The sequence below is a fragment of the Bos taurus genome, chromosome 18, assembly GCF_002263795.3.
Source record: "Bos taurus isolate L1 Dominette 01449 registration number 42190680 breed Hereford chromosome 18, ARS-UCD2.0, whole genome shotgun sequence".
Classification (NCBI taxonomy): domain Eukaryota; kingdom Metazoa; phylum Chordata; class Mammalia; order Artiodactyla; family Bovidae; genus Bos; species Bos taurus.
Genome location: NC_037345.1, coordinates 35235726 through 35255602, shown reverse-complemented (window position 1 = coordinate 35255602; position 19877 = coordinate 35235726). Strand labels below are relative to the sequence as shown.

General features: G+C 42.9%; 1 protein-coding gene across 10 annotated transcripts in view; it reads left to right on the top strand.

The window, feature by feature from the left end:
- The window catches only part of GFOD2 (glucose-fructose oxidoreductase domain containing 2), a 39348-nt gene that overhangs the window by 8712 nt on the left and 10759 nt on the right, over positions 1-19877 (top strand). For 3 of the 10 annotated variants that reach the window (XM_059876564.1, XM_059876562.1, XM_059876563.1), the window contains exons 2-3: positions 13801-13888; positions 19521-19866. In XM_059876564.1, coding sequence (XP_059732547.1) covers positions 19608-19866 — 259 coding nt within the window. In that variant the 5' untranslated portion in view covers positions 13801-13888; positions 19521-19607. 10 annotated transcript variants of the gene reach the window in all.

The window sequence follows — 19877 nt, the reverse complement described above, 5'->3', positions numbered from 1 at the left end:
TCATGGCACCCCTCTACTAGGGTGATGGTTATCATATCAGTTCCAGAGCATCCTTCAAAGAAGCTTATATTCAGGGAATTCCCTGGCAGTCCAGTGGTTAGAACTTGTTGCTTTCACTTCCAAGGCCCAGGTTCAATCCTTGGTTGGGGAACTAAGATTCCACAAGCCCCCAGCATTGCCAAAAAAAACCAAGCTTATCCTCTTTAAGATTTTAAAACATATTTTATTTAAAATAGGAAGGAAAAGAAGGACTTGAGCAGGAAAAGCTGTTGCCTTCTAGTTGGTGCAGCTGCCACACAGGCTTTGACCTGACTTCTTGATTTCTGTGTTCTCACACTTACTCATTCCTCAGTCATCACTCAGCACCTACTCAGTGTCGGGTGCTGCTCAGTCCTGGTGACAGCAGTGTGTGAGACAGGCAGCCTCTTGACATCATGACAGATCCCAGTGGAGTGTGATGGGCACTGTGAAAGACAGAGCTCAGGCACAGCTTCTCTGAAGAAGTGGTGTTTAAGTGGAGACATAACAGATCTGAGGAGGAGTTATCCTGAGAAAATGAAGAAAAAATTATTGCAGGCAGAGCAAATAGTTTGGACCAGAACCTCAGAGCAAAACTGAAGGAGTTAGATGTGGTAGCTGCCAGCATACTGAGCTGAGTGCAGTGTAAGGGGAAAGTGGTAAGGTGGAGAGATGGGGAAAGGTCCAACCCACGCTGGGGAGAGCCCATCAGGGAATCTGGGCTTTATCCTAGAGAGGCTAGGGGAAGAAATGGCCAGTTCAGGAAAACCATCTGGTTCATGGAACCAGAGCAGTGGATGGAAATCAGGGGACATTCGGATGTCCAGTTGGTGGGACATAGGGATAGACTGGCCATGGGGGCAGGAAAGCTTCACTGCAGCTAGAGTGATTCCTTATCAGATGGTCAGGTTGGAATCACCATCACTTGAGTCCACTATCACTTCCTTTCCCTTCGTGATTGTTGGCATTTGACTGAACATAGCCCCTATGTGCTAGGTCACTGGGATCCTGCAAGGCTTGACATACAGTTTGCTTCTGTTAGAGGAGGAAGCTTGACTACAAGGGGACTAACAGATAAGGAGCTAACAGATAAGCATGAGTCACATTATGTGAGGAGGTGGGGTAGTTGGAGAGACAGTTCTGGTTGCAGGCACCCTCTTGACAGGTCAAGTTGTAGTTTAAGACTGAGAGCCTCGGCTCATTTTCCTAATCCCAGCTGGCAGGCAGAGCTATTCTATGATGCTTTCTTTCCTAAACCATTATACCAGATTCTGCCTCAAACTATTTAATTATCAGCATAAGTAATCTCTTTATTACATTTGTGAACATACCCCAAGATTGTACGGAATTGTTTACAGTTTTGATGAATTCAGTATATATATCTTGGTTTATTGATTAACTATACAGGAGCAAGGTCTGGAATCTTTTCACCTTTTTCCAGCAAATATTTATTGAGCACCCACTGCATATTAGGCCTTGGGGGAAGGAACTTGGGGGTACAGCAGTGCACAAAACAGACAAAAAATTCCCTTTTCTCAAGGAGCATTCTAGGAGGCGTGGTAGGAGACCAACAATGGGAGGATAAACCTGTTTCTAATAAGACAGCATTTGAGTAGAGACCTGAAGGGAGAGGGAGTATGTAGACCCAGTTGATCTCATCAGTACAGTAGAGGGAACCGCCAGCACAGAAACCCTGAAACAGAGACGTACCTGGAATGTTTGCGATACACACAGCAGCAAACCATGGTAACCGGAGTTGAGTGAGCAAGGGAAAGAGAAATAGGATGTAAAGTCAGAAAGAGGATAGGGGGCTGCTGCTGCTAAGTCACTTCAGTCGTGTCCGACTCTGTGCGACCCCACAGACGGCAGCCCATGAGGCTCCCCCGTCCCTGGGATTCTCCAGGCAGGAACACTGGAGTGGGTTGCTGTTTCCTTCAACGCATGAAAATGAAAAGTGAAAGTGAAGTCGCTCAGTCGCGTCCAACCCTCATCGACCCCATGGACTGCAGCCTACCAGGCTCCTCTGTCCATGGGATTTTCCAGGCAAGAGTACTGGAGTGGGGTGCCATTGACAGGCTTTTGTAGGTCAGAGGAAGAACCTTGGCTTTTATGCTAAAGTGAAAGTGAAAGTCACTCAGTCATGTCCGACTCTGTGACCTGACGGACTATACATTCCACGGAATTCTCCAGGCCAGAATACTGGAGTGGGTAGCCTTTGCCTTCTCCAGGGGATCTTCCCAACCCAGGGATCAAACCCAGGTCTCCTGCACTGCAGGCAGATTCTTTACCAGCAGAATCACAAGAGAAGCCCAAGAATACTGGAGTGGGTAGCCTATCCCTTCTCCAGCAGATCTTCCTGACCCAGGAAGAGATGCAAAGCCTATGCAGCCTTTGGGCAGAGGAGTGGCGTGATCTGACTTACATTTTAATGGCGTTGCCCTCAGTGCTAGATGAGAGTAGACTGGGGATACAGTACCAGAAGGGGCAGGGTAGAATCTGCCCTGGGAGACCAGGAAGACCAGGTGGGCTCTCACAGTAGCACAGGAGAGAGGACAGTGACTGAAATCTAGGCGGTGGCAGCGGAGTAGTGGGAAGTGCTCAGATTCAGGGTGTGTTTTGAAGAGAGACAGCCACTAAGACATGTTTTTACGGATCGGATGAGACGTATGAGAAAAAGAAGGATCAAAGATTACTCCAAGCTTTTGATTTAAACAGCTGGAAAATTTGTGTTACCAGTTTCTGTGGGGAAAAGTGAGTTTGGTGGGGAGAAACATCAGGAGTTTAGTTCTGGACACCAAGTGGAAATGTACATCAGATAGGTGGTTGTTTATGCTAGTCTGAAGCTCAAGGAAGAGGACCTGGCTGACAGCTTTGAAAGTCATCAGAGAACAGATAGTATTTAAAGCCATGAGAGTGAATATGAATAGACTCATCAGTCTTGAGGCAAGAGCCATGGTTACCACAGTCGTCATCAGGAGAAACAAGCAGAGAAATGGCCAGAGAGGTAGGAAGAAACACAGCCAATGTCACAGTCTACTTCAAAATTAGATTGGGAATGTCCTTGGTGGTCCAGTGGTTAGGACTCTATGCTTTCAGTGCTGAGGGCATGGGTTCAATCCGTGGTTGGGGAAGTAAGATCATGCGAGCTGTGTGGCCCAACAAACAAATAAATAAAGTTAGATTGAGGCCCCAACTCACTTAATAATTAGGGTCCTGGCCTCATCACTGGCCACAGTGCTTTATTTTAGAGTATTTTGTATTCAGATACAATTACTGAAGAAATCCATCCACAGAAAAGTCTAATTCCCAAACAAGCCCCTTGATGCTGGCACCTGGGAATGTGTCTGAGAGGGCAGAGGCCCACCGCCAAGTCTGTTGAGGGTGCCCTGAGGGTGCCCCACTGGGGAATTCCAGCCATGGGCTGGTTCTGGGGTGTGGTGGGGGTGGAAGCTGAGCTTAGGCTTCCTACCCATGTGATGTGCCAACCTGTTGCCCAACCTGTCCAGCTGCAGCCACAACCTGTTACATGTTATTTCTCACTTACAGCCATCCTTCCTTGGCTTGCCTGCAGCAATACCAGAGAAGAACCCCTCTTTCAGCCCTCACTTCCTGAGTATGAGTTGTTCGTGAGTGCTGAGGACTTGCCTAACTCCAGCAGCTCAGCAGCTTGCCTAGTGTGATGTTGGCTATGGGAAAGGGCAACCTTCTGATCCTCAGCAAGTGCCCACACTCACTAGATTGCTGGCCTCTGCTTGGCTTCAGCCATTGGCTTTATACAGTCCTCCCTTGGTATCTAGGGGGCTGGGGTTGGTTCCAAGACCCCTTGGGATCCCAAAATTCACAGATGCTCAAAGTGTTAGTCGTTCAGTCGTGTCCAGCTCTTTGCAACCCCATGGTCAGTAGCCCATTAGGCTCTTCTGTCCATGGGATTCTCCAGACCAGAATACTGGAGTGGGTTGCCATTCTCTTCTTCAGGGGATCTTCCTGACCCAGGCAGGGATCAAACCCTGGTCTCCTGCATCAATGTAGGCAGATTCTTGACTGTCTGAGCCACTAGAACATAGAAAAAGTGCTCAAGGGATGCTCAAGCCCCTCATATAAAATGGCATATGACATATACTTATCCTCTTGTATACTTTGTCATCTCTAAATTACTTACAATATCTAATGCAGTGTAAATAGTTGTAAATACAATGTAAAGCTATGTGCAAACAACTTCAAGTTTTGTGTTTAAAGGAAAGAGACTTAATTCACAATGTCCATTTAATTTGATTATAGATGTAAATCCACATGGTGCAAATAGGTTGTTCTATGCCCTCAGCCATAACTTACAGTAATTAAAAATTGATGTAAAATTTACATACAATTAAATACACAGATCCTAAGTGTTCAACTTGATGAATTGTGACAAATATATCCCCATGTAAACAAAGTGCAAGGCAAGATACAGAATATTTCCATCCTCATTCATTTCCTCGTGCCCTTTTCTAGTCAGTCCCACACCTCTTTGCGCCACCTCCCCACCCACCAGCCATCCCGCTATCACTTCTGACTCCTGTTGCTAACAGTATGTTTGCCTGTACTTCAAGTAAATGAGATCCTACAGTAAGGACTGTTTTTTTGGGTGTGTGTGCCTAGCATCTTTCACTCAAAGTAGTATTTTTAAGATTCATGCATGTGGTTACATGCATTAGTAGTTCATTAATTTTTGCTGCTTTTTTCTGTATTTCATTGTATGACCATACCATAATTTATTTATCTAATCTCCTATTCCTAAGCATTTGGGTTTATTTCCAATTTAGGGCTAAGATGAATAAGGTGCTGAGAATATTTTGTGTAAGTTTTTGTGGATGTATGTTTTCATTTTCATGCGTAAATATCTACGAATGGAGTTGTTGTGTCATTGAGTTGATATATCTTTATAAGAAAATGTCAGTTTTCCAAAGTGTACTATTTCACACTGCCACCAACAATGTGAGAGAGTTCTGTTGCTCCGTATCCTCTCCAGACTTTGGGATTGTTGGTCTCCCCCTCTCTCTCTTTTTACCTTTTCCATTCTAGCAAGGTTTGGTTTTAGTTTGCGTGTCCCTGATGACTAGTGATACGGAGCACCTTTTCACATGCGTATTGGCTGTTTTGGTATCTTTGGTGTGACTCGATCTAATCTTTTGACATTTTAGAAAATCAGGTTCTTCTTTTGTGTGTGTCTGGGTGTCGTCGTCATCATCTTTTTTTTGTGACTGCCACAGGAGTGTGGGATCTTAGTTCCCTGACCAGGAATCGAACCCATGCCCCCTGCAGTGAAACCATGGAGTCCTAACCACCTGACCACCAGGCAAGTCCCAGTGGTTTTTTTTATCCTGGACCCAGTGTACTCTCTTTATTAATTTATATTTTTATAATATTTTGCCAAAAGATCACAACAGTGAAAATAGAGGGATAGTGAAAATCATTTAGAAGTTTTAATAAAAATTTGAGCATAGTAAGCTCAAATTTGCAGTTCCTACTTTCATGATTTTAATGTTACATATATATGCCTAAAATGGAAAAAATCTTTTACTTTATTTTTTAAGAGGGTTTATATATATATATCGGAGAAGGCAATGGCACCCCACTCCAGTACTTTTGCCTAGAAAACCCCATGGACGGAGGAGTATATATGTTTTAAAATTTATTTATTTTTTAATTGAAGGATAATTGCTTTACAGAATTTTGTTGTTTTCTGTCAAACCTCAATATGAATCACCCATAGGTGTATATTTATCCCCTCCCTTTTGAACCTCCCTCTCATCTCCCTCCCTATTCCACCCCTCTAGGTTGATTCAGAGTCCCTGTTTGAGTTTCCTGAGACATAACAGCAAATTCCCATTGGCTGTCTATTTTACGTATGGTAATGTAAGTTTCCATGTTACTCTCTCCATACATCTTGCCCTCTCTTCCCCTCTTCCCCAAGTCCATAAGTCTGTTCTCTATGTCTTTTTCTCCATTACTGCCCTGCAAATAAATTATTCAGTGCCATTTTTCTAGATTCCATATATATGTGTTTTTGTAATGAGCAGAAATTCTTTTAACATCAGTGGGTTAGGGCTTTGTGTGTTCTGTCCAAGAAATCTCTATGTATCCTATGATCTTGAAAATATTCTCTGACATGTTTTTCTAGAAGCTTTGTGTATGGTGGGTGCATACTCGGTTGTGTCTGACTCTTTGCCACCCCATGAACTGTAGCCCGTCAGGCTCCTCTCTCCATGTAATTTTCCAGCCAAGAATACCGGAGTGGGTTGCCATTTCCTACTCCAGGGGCTTTTCCTGACCAAGGTATAGAACTCTCTTCTCTGGCGTCTTCTGCATTGACAGGTGGATTCTTTACCACTAGCACCACCTGAGAAGCCCAGAAGCTCTGTGGTTCTGGCTTTTACATTTAGGTCTTTGATTCATTTGGGATTAATTTTTGTGTACACAGTGAGAAAAGAAGGGTCAAAGGTTTTTGTTTGCCATGTGCTGTGCTTAGTCGTTCAGTCATGTCCAACTCTTTGTGACCCCATGGGCTGTAGCCCACCAGGCTCCTCTATCCATGGGGCTTCTCCAGGCAAGAATACTGGAGTGGGTTGCCACGTCCTCCTCCGGGGGATCTTCCCAACCCAGGGATTGAACCCAGGTTTGCCTGCATTGCAGGCAGATTCTTTTCCGTCTGAGCCATCAGGGAAACTCAAGAATACTGGAGTGGGTAGCCTACTCCTTCTCCAGGGGATCTTCCTGACCTAGGAATCACACCTGAGTCTCCATTGCAGGCGGGTTCTTTTTTTTTTTTTGCAGGCGGATTCTTTACCAGTTGAGCTACCAGGGAAGCCCATATGCATATCCAGTTGTTACACCATTTATTAAAAAGAGTTTTCTTTCCCCATGAATTGATATAATACCTAGGCTGAAAATCAGTTGACTGCATTTGTGTGGCTTGCAGTGTAAATATACTATTACAAGGCAGTAACTATCTAGAAATCTCTAATGGCTCTTTTTGAAACCTGGCACTGAAAAAGAGAAAGCACAATTTGTAATTTAAAAATATGTAGTTACAAGGAAAACTATAATAGATAGGTTTCCATATAGCTTGGATGGAACCACCCAGGCTCCACCATATGTAAGCTTCTCAATGGCTTGATAATTCTAATGGCATCAGGAAGACACAATCCCAGAACAAGTAATGACCCTTGAAAAAAAACTACAGTCAGTCAAAAGCATGCTTAAGGATATATTGCGAGTTGTTTCGGAATAAAGGATAACATGACAGAAAACAACACTACTCAGTTCTTCTGTTATAATTCTCCTCTCACCAAATACCTCGCTGGAAGAGCAGGCACGGGGAAGGGAGACTGCCTCTGTCTCCGTGAGTGTTTACCTCTGGTCCATTTGAATGACATCCCAAGGAGTGGAGAAAACTAGCAGGTAACCATTGCTGTAGTCCCATATCCTGTCAATAAACTTTGAGGCATTGTGGAGCAGAGGGAGATGAAAGAAGATGGATGAGGTGATACCATTTCTCATTTTCATGAACTTTATATCCTCATCAGTAGTTGATATCAGATTTTCTGAATTTCACCCATTCCAATAGGTGTGTAGTTGTGATAAGTTTTAATTTGCATTCCTAATTAATGCAGTTTAATAACTAATCTAATGGCTTGATATGTTGAAGTATACTAATTGATTTTAGAATATTGAACCAGGCTTACGTTCTCTTGGTCATCATATATTGATGATGCTAATAGCTTATTAAGGATTTTGATCCTGTGTTCATGAGGGGTGTTGGTCTATAATTTGATGCCATTTTTGGCTTTTTCCTCTCCCCTCATAACCCCAAGTCCTACTGATAGCTTTCTGCTCCATTTCATTCCCTCCATCAGACCCTCCTTATCTCTTATTTTTATCTTAACTGGTTCTCGGTGTCTGTCTCCTGAACTCTATTCCACTTACCTCAAGTTAAAAAAAAATTCAGTGGTTCTCATTGCTCACTGTTATAAGTTAGGGTCCAGGCAGGAAACAGCCAGCACGTTCAGAGAGTTATTGAAATGCCTTTAAGGGAGGGGTTATTTACGGTGGTGACAGGGGTAAGGGAAACCTGCAAGGGATGGTGGCGCACTGGGGGACTGGCAGGGGCCAGTTGTTGCTGGTACTGGTACCACCTCAAGTGCAGTGAGGGAAGGGAGGGACACCAGAACCCAGAATAGTCTGTGACTGTGGGAAGAGGGATCCTCCTGAGGCATGTGACCTTGGTCAAGGATCACAGCCCCTGCCAGAGCCACATCCTGGTAGGGAGAGAGGCAAGTACTGTAACCTTTCGGCTGTGCTCTGATCACCTCCTGAGATTGGCTGAACCCAGATGGAAGCCAGAGGGCCTGGAGCCCACATGATGTAGTCCCTAGAGACTGACCTTCTCATCCACAGGAGGCAGAGCAGAGCAGAGGGAGATCAGGTGGCAAAGGCGGGACAGACCAAAAGTATCGAGGATACCCGCCCATCAACCTCCACACTCCTTAGATTAGTACTTGTGCCACCAGCTCTGGCTCCTACACCCTTTCTGACTGGTTGCTCCTGAAATAATGAAGACTGTGTCTTTTCATCTTTTATTCATTACAGTCTTCCTGTTAGGGCCCTCAGTAAAGGTGTGATGTATGAACAGAGCAGTATTGGTTTGAGTGACGGAGCTGAGGCAAGCGGTCGCCAAGCCAGGGAGCAGAACGAACTTTCCTGGTTCACGCTTGTTGCTAAGGATGCAAGAGCTGTTCCACACACATTTTTATGGAGGCTTAGCGAAGATCTGACTCATTGGAAAAGACCCTGATGATGGAAAAGATTGAGGGCAGGAGGAGAAGGGGACGACAGGATGAGATGGTTGGATGGCATCATTGACTCGATGGACATGGGTTTGGGTGGACTCCGGGAGTTGGTGATGGACAGGGAGGCCTGGTGTGCTGCGATTCATTGGGTCACAAAGAGTCGGACATGACTGAGCGACTGAACTGAACTGAGAGAAGCTCAGTAACCTGCTCCAGGTCTCACAGCGGGTTGTGGCAGGTCTGTTACACAAAGCCAGCTGTGGAGCCCTGGAAAAGTTACCTTGCCTCCCCAGGATTCTGTGTTCCTCATCTGTAAGACAGGGTGGCATGGACTTAGAGGGATAATACTATATATTACACTAAACACTATATAGTTTACACTAAACACTTCCTGGCCTATTGCACTCACTACATATTAGCTTAGAATATTATCTTCATATTCCTATATGCTTTTGAAGAGATATCTAAGTCAGTCATATATAGCTTTAAAAAAAAAAAATCCATGTAGTGACTTCCTATGTGCCAGGTCCTATTTAGTTTATTTATTTTCATAAAGATGTTATTTGTTTCTTTTTAATGGAGCATAATTGCTTAACAATGTGTTGGTTTCCGCTGTACAACAGCATGATTGAGCCATAGGTATACATGTGTCCCCTCCCTCTTGGGTATCCCTCTCACCCCCTACCCCATCTTACCCGCTAGGTTGTCACAGAGCATCGGGTTGAGCTCCCTGTGTTACATAGCACCTCCCCACTAGCTCTCTGTTTTACACGTGGCAGTGTGTGTTTCACTGCTACTATCTCATCCCGCCCTCTTCTTCCTCCCTGCTATGTCTACAAGTCTGTTCTCTATGTCTGTGTCTCTGTTGCTGCCCTGTGAATGGGTTCATCAGTACCATTTTTCTAGATTCCATATATATGCGTTAATACACGATATTTGGCATTCTCTTTTTGACTGACTTCACTCTGTATAACAGGCTCTAGGTTCATCCACCTGACTAGAACTGACTCAAATTTGCAATTTTTCTGGCTGAGTAATATTCCATTAAGCTTATCCATTCACCTGTCTATTGACATTAGGTTATTTCCATGTCCTGGCTGTTGTAAATAGTGCTGCCATAAACATTAGGGGACATGTGTCTTTTAGAATTGTGGTTTTCCCAGGGTATATGCCTAGTAGTGGAGTTGATAAATCATATGGTAGTTTTATTTCTAGTTTTTTTTTTTTAAGAATCTCCACACTGTTCTCCATAGTGTCTGTATCAATTTACATCTCCACCAACAGTGCAAGAGGGTTCCTTTTCTCCACATTGTCTCCAGCATTTATTGTTTGTAGGTTTTTTGATGATGGCTAGGCCCTATTTTAAATGCTTCATGAATGCTGACTCATTTAATCCTGAAGTACCCTGTGAGGTAGATACAGTTAACCCCCTCTTACAAAATGATTGAGAAACTTACCTGACATCACCCAGCTGGTAGGAGGTGGAGCCAGGATTTGAGCCCAGGCAAGGCTAGCCGCAGATTCACGCCTCTGACCTCTGTGCTGCCTTCCCTATAACCTGTGGCTTCATTGGAGCGTGTATGGTCAGTTCTGTCAAGGCGCTTTCCCTGCTTCGTTCCTGACCAGGCTGCGGTGACTGGAATGCATGTGAGCTCGGCAGGGCTGGGTTTATGGAGATCTTTGGAGGCACATGAAAGGTATGTACAAGGATGTCAGGGGCAAGCAACAAGGCCATGTTAGGAGTAAGAAAGGGTAATCACTGAAATAAATGTGGAAAACCAGCTCTGTCTAGCGGAGCAGGAAAGCACCTAGTCAAGCCTGCCTAGCTTCATGCCATCTGGCTTCCTCAGAGGCCAGCTCTTGCCCTTTTATTTATTGGTGTTGATGAAGCTGCCCTTTGGGTCAGTGTCAATAAAACAGAGGTTATTAACATTTTTTCTAATCCATTCTGTTGTTTTAAGCTACCAGTGCAAATATACACCCAAATATAATTAGAACATGAAGAAATGAAATGTGAGAGAGGAGGAAGTGTGCTCTGGGCGTGAATTTAGAGAGGACATGGACATCGTTGCTTTTGGGGGCTCTGTCTCACTCCCTGGCCCTTAGAGCTGTTGTAATGAATGACCCACAGAACTTAAGCAGAATCGTACTTATGTAGCACTACAAAGTTTACACTTTCAAGGTCCCAGAATATCCATGACCTGTAAGTAACCCCCCAAAACCTATAAATACAGAAAGTGACAAAAATAGCTAAAGAGAATTCAGGACATGAAAATAATAGAAGGTAGTATGTGACTGACCTGTTTTCTAACTAGAAAGGAAGCCTGTAAGGGCAAGAGAATTATCAGCAAAGATGAAACAGAGGTGGCTGGGAGACCACGGACATAATAGTAGAAATACCAGAGTTCAAGGAATGAGACAAAACTCTATAGCCCAAAAAGAGACACGAGGAGGCAGGAAGCTCAAATCTTGCGTATTTCCGTGGTTCACAAAGGCACAGTTGCCTTCGGGTAGGATCAAGCAGTACAGGATGCTGTGCTGTGGGCTATACGGGCAAACCAAGCCCTGACAGAGATGAATACTTCACACCGTCCACTTTTATTTACAGTAGAAGCAAAAGAAAAGCTGGATCTGAAAATGAAATTAAAGCAATTCCATTTACTATAGCATCAAATAAAATAACAGAAGTAAATTTAATAAAAAAGTGTGTAACTTATACTGTGAAAACTATAAAATATTGTTTAAATAAATTAGACACACCATGTTCATGAATCAGAAGTCTTAAGATTGTTATGATGAAAACAGTTCTCAAATTGATCTGCAGATTCAAAGCAATCTCTTTCAAAATCCCAGATTGATAAACTGGTCATAAAATTTATAGGAATGTGCAAGGGTTCCAGAATAGCCAAAATAATATTTCAAAAGAAAAAGTCAGAAGATTCACATTTAGTGATTTTAGAACTTACTGAAGTAATCAAGATAAGGTACTGGAGTAAGGACAGACTATAGACCAGTGGAATAAAATTCAGTTCAGTTCAGTCACTCAGTGGTGTCTGACTCTTTGCAACCCCATGGACTTGCCTGCTGCTGCTGCTGCTGCTGCTAAGTCGCTTCAGTCGTGTCCGACTCTGTGCGACCCCATAGACGGCAGCCCACCAGGCTCCGTCATCCCTGGGATTCTCCAGGCAAGAACACTGGAGTGGGTTGCCATTTCCTTCTCCAATGCATGAAAGTGAAAAGTAAAAGTGAAGTCGCTCAGTCATGTCCGACCCTCAGCGACCCCATGGACTGCAGCCTACCAGGCTCCTCTGTCCATGGGATTTTCCAGGCAAGAGTACTGGAGTGGGGTGTCATTGCCTTCTCTGATGAACTTGCCTATCCATCACCAACTCCCAGAGCTTGCTCAAACTCATGTCCATTGAGTCAGCGATGCCATCCAATCATCTCATCCTCTGTTGTCCCCTTCTCCTCCTGCCTTCAATCTTTCCCAGCATTAGAGTCTTTCCAATGAGTCAGTTCTTCATATCGGGGGGCAAAGAATGGAGTTTTAGCTTCAACATCAGTTCTTCCAATAAATATTCAGTACTGATTTCCTTCAGGATTGATTGATTTGATCTCCTTGCAGTCCAAGGGACTCTCAAGAGTCTTCTCCAACACCACAGTTCAAAAGCATCAATTCTTCAGCCCTCAGCTTTCTTTGTAGTCCAACTCTCACATCCATACATGACTATGGGAAAAACCATAGCTTTGACTAGACAGACCTTTGTTGGTAAGGTAATGTCTCTGCTTTTTAATATGCTGTCTAGGTTGGTCATAGCTTTTCTTCCAAGGAGTAAACATCTTTTAATTTCATGGCTGCAGTCACCATCTGCAGTGATTTTTGGAACCCCAAATAGCAAAGTCTGTCACTGTTTCCATTGTTTCTCCATCTATTTGCCATGAAGTGATAGGACTGGTTGTGTTGATCTTAGTTTTCTGAATGTTGAGTTTTAAGCCAACATTTTCACTCTCGTCTTTCACTTTCATCAAGAGGCTCTTTAGTTCTTCGCTTTCTGCCATAAGGGTAGTGACATCTGCATATCTGATATAATCTGCATATCAGAATAAAATTGAGAGTCCACAAATAAACCCATATATTTATGATCAACTTATTTTCAGTAAAGGTACCAAGGTCATTCTGGCGGAAAAAAATACTTTCTTCAACAATTGGGGCTGGAACAAGTAGATAACCACATGTCAAAGAATAGTTAGGCCTCTGTACCTCCCAATTCCTTCCTTCCCCTAATTTACTTTGTCTCCATGGATTTGCCGATTCTGAACATTGTATATAAATGGAGTCATATAATAATGGTCTTCTGTGACTAGCTGCTTTGACTCAGCATAATGTTTTCAAGGTTCATCTGTGTTGTAGCTTGTATCAGTACTTCATTAATTGTTGTGGCTGAATAGTACTACTTTATCAAATTTTGTTTACCCATTCAGCAGTTGATGGACATTTGGGTTGTTTCTACTTTTTGGCTGTTATGATTAATTCTCCTGTGAACATTCATGTACAAACTTACCATGTCAATAAGATCTAAAAGCCGCTCAATAAACAGCTGTTCCCCACTGTTTAATTTTCCCAGAAAGAAAAATTACACTCATCATCTGTTAACCTGAAGTGATTGTTTTCATTTTGAGTAACTATCTCCACAACTTTTCCCTGGTTTATAGCTAGTAATTTCACAGATCGTGCTTCATATTAGGTTTTCTAGGTATGTGTTTTGAAACTCATCTTATTTGGAGATAACCTTTGAAAGTGACCCTACACAAAACTAGACCTGTCTTGAGATTTCTGAATCTTGCAGGGCCTTGTAAGTCATACTGAAGCATCTGGACTTCATACTGAGTCCATTGGGAAGTCACTGAAATGTTCAAACAGGAAGGGAGTGATGTGATTCCATTTGCATTTTAGAAAAATGCCTTTGCAAAATGAGGAATGGATGAAGGAAGGAAAGGATGGAAGCAGGAGAGATCAAGTAGAAGGTTGTTGCATCATCCAGGTGAGTGGTGTTGGGGACTAGACTAGGGCAGTGGTCAAAGGGCTGTCAGGAAGAGGTGGGGGTGGATTTAAGAGATAATGAAGAGGGAGGATCATCAAGGCTTGATGATGAGTTACCTGTACAGGTGAGGGAATAAAGAGGTTGCAGATGGGTTGAAGAACCGAATTGATGATGGTGACATGCCATGAAATAGAAAATAGAGGAAGAAAATGTTTGAGGGAAGGTTTATGATAATTAAATGCAGACTATACACCAGACACTTTGTTAGGCACTTTTAACCAGATCTCATTTCATCTTCAAAAGACCCCTTGAGCTAAACAGCATTAGACCTGCTTTTCTAAGAAAAACGTTCATTCGGCTCAGAACTGGGGAGGCCAGGATTTGGACCCATAGATGCATTCTCTGTGTGTTCTCACTGTCTTTACTGCTTCTGTTCAGGTTTAGTCACGTGGGTTTTGTGGAGCTTAGAATACATGGGTATGTGCAGCTCTGGAGAGAAAGCTGGGGTTGTGCTTCAGATTTGAAAGTCACTGGTATGCTAATTAAAGCCTGGGACATGAGTAGTAAAAAAAGATGTATTTGGCAAAACTAATACAATAGTGTAAAGTTTAAAAATAAAATAAAATTTAAAAAAACAAACAAACATGTAGAGCAAGAAGAGAAGAGGGCGCCTCTGACCGGATCTCAAGAACCTTACTGAAGGGGCAAGGGAGCCTGAAAGCTGCACCCAGAAATGAGCAGGAAGTGGGAGGGCATCATGGATGGGGAAGGAAGAGCTGTATGTATCCCTAGTGCTCACAGTTGGGGAGTGAAGTAGTTGATTACTATGGATTTACAAAAGGAATGCCATGACTCTGATCTGGGAGGAGGAGCAAGTGAAGCAATGTTATGTGGATAAAAGTAGAACAGCACTTGGATAGTCAGCATTTGGATACAACTTTTCAAAAATTGTGATTTGCAGCATCAAAGATCAAAAAGTAGTCAGATTTATTTTTTAAAAAAAGATACTAGGTAGACTAAGGGACTGTTAGGTGTTTATAAAATTACTATTTAAAATGATACAGGAGTTTGGGAGTTCCCTGGTGGTCCAGTGGTTAAGACTTGGTGCTTGTATTGCCGCAGGCCCCAGTTCAATCCCTGGTTGAGAAACGGAGATCCCGCAAGCCATGCAACACAGCCTAAATAAATAAGCAAAATTTAAAAATAATACTAAAAAGTAAATTAAATGGTGCAGGACCTGTGGGAAACAGTATGCCAGTTCCAAAACAGATTTACCATATGATCCAGCAATTCCACCTCTGAGTATATACCCAAAAGAATCGAAAGCTGAGTCTGGAAGAGATACCTGCATACCCATGTTCACAGCAGCGTTATTCACAGTAGCTACCCAGGTGTCCATGGACAGGTGAATAGATAAGCAAAATATGGTATATGCATACAATGGAGTATTTTCAACCTCCAAAAAAGGAAGAAATTCTGACATAAGCTCACCATGGATGAACCTTGAGAACATGCTCAGTGAAGTAAGCCAGTCACAAAAGGACCAATGCTTTGTGATTCCACTTTATGAAGTACCTACTCAAAATAGTCAGATTCATAGAAACATGGTGGTTGCCAGGGGCTGCAGGGAAAGGTTGAAATGAGAAGTCACTGTTAATTAACTGTTGAAATAAGAAGTCACTGTTGAAATGAGAAATCACTCTCTGTTAAGACAGAGTTTCGATTTTGCAAGGTGAAAGAGTTTTGGAAGTGGGTGATGGTGATGGTTATACAACAGTATGAAGGTACTTAATTCCACTGAACTGTACACTTAAAAATGGCTAACATAGTAAATTTTATGAGTATTTTATCACAATAAAATAAGAACCAAAAGAAAAAAGAAAGTGATGTGACATAGCCTCATCCCCACAGTCTGATTCAGTAGGTCTGGGGTCATCAGTGACCCCACACACAGCTAGAGTGGGACCACTGGTTTACTTGAGGGATTGCCTCAGAGGGAAACCTATTCCCTACACACATCAAAATCTCACTGTAATTTCCAAGCAGACTTTAGTTCAGTCGCTCAGTTGTGTCCAGCTCTTTGCGACCCCATGGACAGTAGCACACCAAGCTTCCCTGTCCATCATCAACTCCCAGAGCTTGCTCAAACTCATGTCCACTGAGACGGTGATGCCATCCAACCATCTCATCCTCTGTCATCTCCTTCTCCTCCTGCCTCCAAAATTTTCCCAGCATCAGGATCTGATCCAATGAGTCAGTTCTTCGCATCAGGTGGCCAAAGTATTCAGCTTCAGCATTAGTCCTTCCAGTGAATATTCAGACTGATTTCCTTCGGGATTGACTGGTTTGATCTCCTTGCAGCCCAAGGGACTTTCAGGAGTCTTCTCCAACACCACAGTTCAGAAATATCAATTCTTCGATGCTCAGCTTTCTTTATAGTCCAACTTTCACATCCATACATTAATACTGGAAAAACCATAGCCTTGACTAGATAGACCTTTGTTGTCAAGTAACGTCTCTGCTTTTTAATATGCTGTCTAGGTTGGTCATAGCTTTTCTTCCAAGGAGCAAGCATCTTTTATTTTTTATTATTTTTTTTTGGAGCAAGCATCTTTTAATTTCATGGCTGCAGTCACCATCTGCAGTGATTTTGGAGTCCAAGAAAAGAAAGTCTGTCACTGTTTCCATTGTTTCCCCATCTATATCCCATGAAGTGATGGGACCGGATGCTATGATCTTCGTTTTTTGAATGTTGAGTTTTAAGCCAGCTTTTTCACTCTCATCTTTCACTTTCATCAAGAGGCTCTTTGGTTCTTCTTCACTTTCTGCCATAAGGGTGGTGTCATCTGTATATCTGAGGTTATTGATATTTCTCCCGCCAATCTTGATTTCAGCTTGTGCTTGGATTCCAGCCTGGGATTTTGCAAGATGTACTCTGCATATAAGTTAAATGAGCAAGGTGACCACATACAGGCTTGACATACTGCTTTCCCAATCTGGAACTAGTCCGATGTTCCATCTCCAGTTCTAAATGTTGCTTCTTGACCTGCATACAGATTTCTCAGGAGGCAGGTAAGGTGATCTGGTATTCCCATCTCTTGAAGAATTTTCCACAGTTTGTTGTGGTCCACACAGTCAAAGGCTTTGGCGTAGTCAGTAAAGCAGAAGTAGATGTTTTTCTGGAACTCTCTTGCTTTTTTGATGATCCAGCAGATGTTGTCAGTTTGATCTCTGGTTCCTCTGCCTTTTCTAAATCCAGCTTGAACATCTGGAAGTTCACGATTCACGTATTGTTGAAGCCTGGTTTAAAGAATTTTGAGCATTACTTTGCTAGTGTGTGAGATGAGTGCAATTGTGCAGTAGTTTGAACATTCTTTGGCATTGCCTTTCTTTAGGATTGGAATTAAAACTGACCTTTTCCAGTCCTGTGGCCACTACCAACTTGTCCAAATTTGCTGGCATATTGAGTGCAGCACTTTACAGCATCATCTTTTAGGATTTGAAATAGCTCAACTGTAATTCCATCACCTCCACTAGCTTTGTAGTGATGCTTCCTAAGGCCCACTTAACTTTGCATTCCTGGATGTCTGGCTCTAGGTGAGTGATCATACCATTGTGATTATCTGGGTCATTAAGATCTCTTTTGTGTAGTTCTTCTGTGTATTCTTGCCACCTCCTCTTAATATCTTCTGCTTCTGTTAGGTCCATACCATTTCTGTCCTTTATTGAGCCCATCTTTGCATGAAATGTTCCCTTGGTATCTCTAATTGTCATGAAGAGCTCTCTAGTCTTTCCCATTCTATAATTTCCCTCTATTTCTTTACATAGATCACTGAGGAAGCCTTTCTTCTCTCTCCTTGCTATTCTTTGGAACTCTGGATTCAGATGGGTATATCTTTCCTTTTCTCCTTTGCCTTTAGCTTCTCTTCTTTTCTCAGCTATTTGTAAGGCCTCTTCAGACAACCATTTTGCCTTTTTGCATTTCTTTTTCTTGGGAATGATCTTGATCACTGCCTCCTGTACAGTGTCACTAACCTCCGTCCATAGTTCTTTAGGCACTCTATCAGGTCTAATCCCTTGACTCTATTTGTCACTTCCACTGTATAATCATAAGGGATTTGATTTAGGTCATACCCGAATGGTCTAGTGGGTTTCTCTACTTTCTTCAATTTAAGTCTGAATTTGTCAATAAGAAGTTCATGATCTGAGCCACAGTCAGCTCCCAGTCTTGTTTTTGCTGACTGTGTAGAGCTTCTCCATCTTCTGCTGCAAAGAATATAATCAGTCTGATTTCAGTATTGACCATCTGTTGATGTCCATGGCCTTCTATTCATGATTACTTGGATTACTGTGATATTGAATGATTTGCCTTGGAAACTAACAGAGATCATTCTGTCATTTTTGAGATCGCACCCAAGTACTGCATTGCATCCACATAATGCAGTACTTTATTCTTTATTTCATTTTACAACCCTTATGATCACAAGGAAAATGCTACAAAAAGTAAGACACATTCATTGTTGAAAATATGGCAAAGTTCAGAAAACAAAAATCATTCACAGTTCTATCAAGTTATAATCATTATTAAATTAGGTCCTTCAGTTACATCCTCTCTGTGGAGTATGGTTATTGATGTAGATATCCTTGTATATTCTCATACATATATACTTTTTTTGTGCTTTTTTGGTTTGTTTTAGAGAATATTGATGTCATGCTTCACATATTGTTTTCCCCTTTTCAAGGAATACATGGTGATGTCTTTCAGGTCACTGAGGGCCTTCTACTCATGATTTTCAGTGGCTCCATAGTGTTGTTGATCTAATCCACTACTGTTATTGAACATGTGTCTCATTTTCCAATTTTTCACTATCATAGTCAACATTGGCATGGACATTTTTATATAAAAATATCCTTGTAAATATCTTTGTTATCACTGCTGCTGCTGCCCGTTTGGTAGCTTTTTGTTGGTATTTTGGTTTCTAGTGAACATTTTCCTATGCTTGCTACCATAAACTGTTAAATCATAATGTGTATAGTACCTGGGCTTCCTGGGTAGCTCAAATGGTAAACAGTCTGCCTGCAATGAGGGAGACCTGGGTTGGAAAGATCCCCTGGAAAAGGGCATGGCAACACACTACAGTATTCTTGCATGGAAAATTCTATGGACAGAGGAACCTGGCAGGCTGTAGTCCATGGGGTCGCAAAGAGTCAGACATGACTGGGAGACTAACACTTCCACTTTCATAGCACCTAGGTAGTTCTCTTTTGTCTTTTAACTGTAATATAAAACACTCTTCTTTTCCTTTCTGTAATATAGTATCAGAGAACCATGAACTTGTACAGTTAAGGCCCCGAAGGTTAATGGTTTGAGCAGAGTCACACAGAAAATTAAGTATAGCAGGACAGGAATTTGAATACAGCTGTTCTCATATTTCATCTCTCCTCCTCCTAGTAGATAGATACTGTTAATATCCTGAGTCTCCACGGGAGAAGCTTCTGCAGCGTTCCCCTCTGGAGCAGTGTGTCTTTTGTCCTGTGTGGCAGAGAACTTGTTGCTTCCAAATCACCCCAGGAAATTGCCTCTGCTGAGCACGCCCTCCCCTAATCGCCATTGTCCTGCTTGCTGTTCCAGGAGCCATGTGTGACCGAGACTGCGAGATAGTCGTGCTCATGCCGGAGACTCTGGTGAGGAGATGAGTTGGTGAACGGAGAAGGCGGCATGAAGATGCTTCCCGGCGTGGGTGTGTTTGGGACCGGCAGCTCCGCCCGTGTTCTGGTCCCACTGCTGCGGGCAGAGGGATTCACGGTGCAGGCCCTGTGGGGGAAGACCGAGGAGGAGGCCAAGCAGCTCGCTGAGGAGATGAACATTGCCTTCTACACCAGCCGGACTGACGACGTCTTGCTGCATCAAGACGTGGATCTGGTGTGCATCAACATGCCCCCTCCACTCACCCGGCAGATATCTGTGAAGGCTCTAGGTACGGGCAGA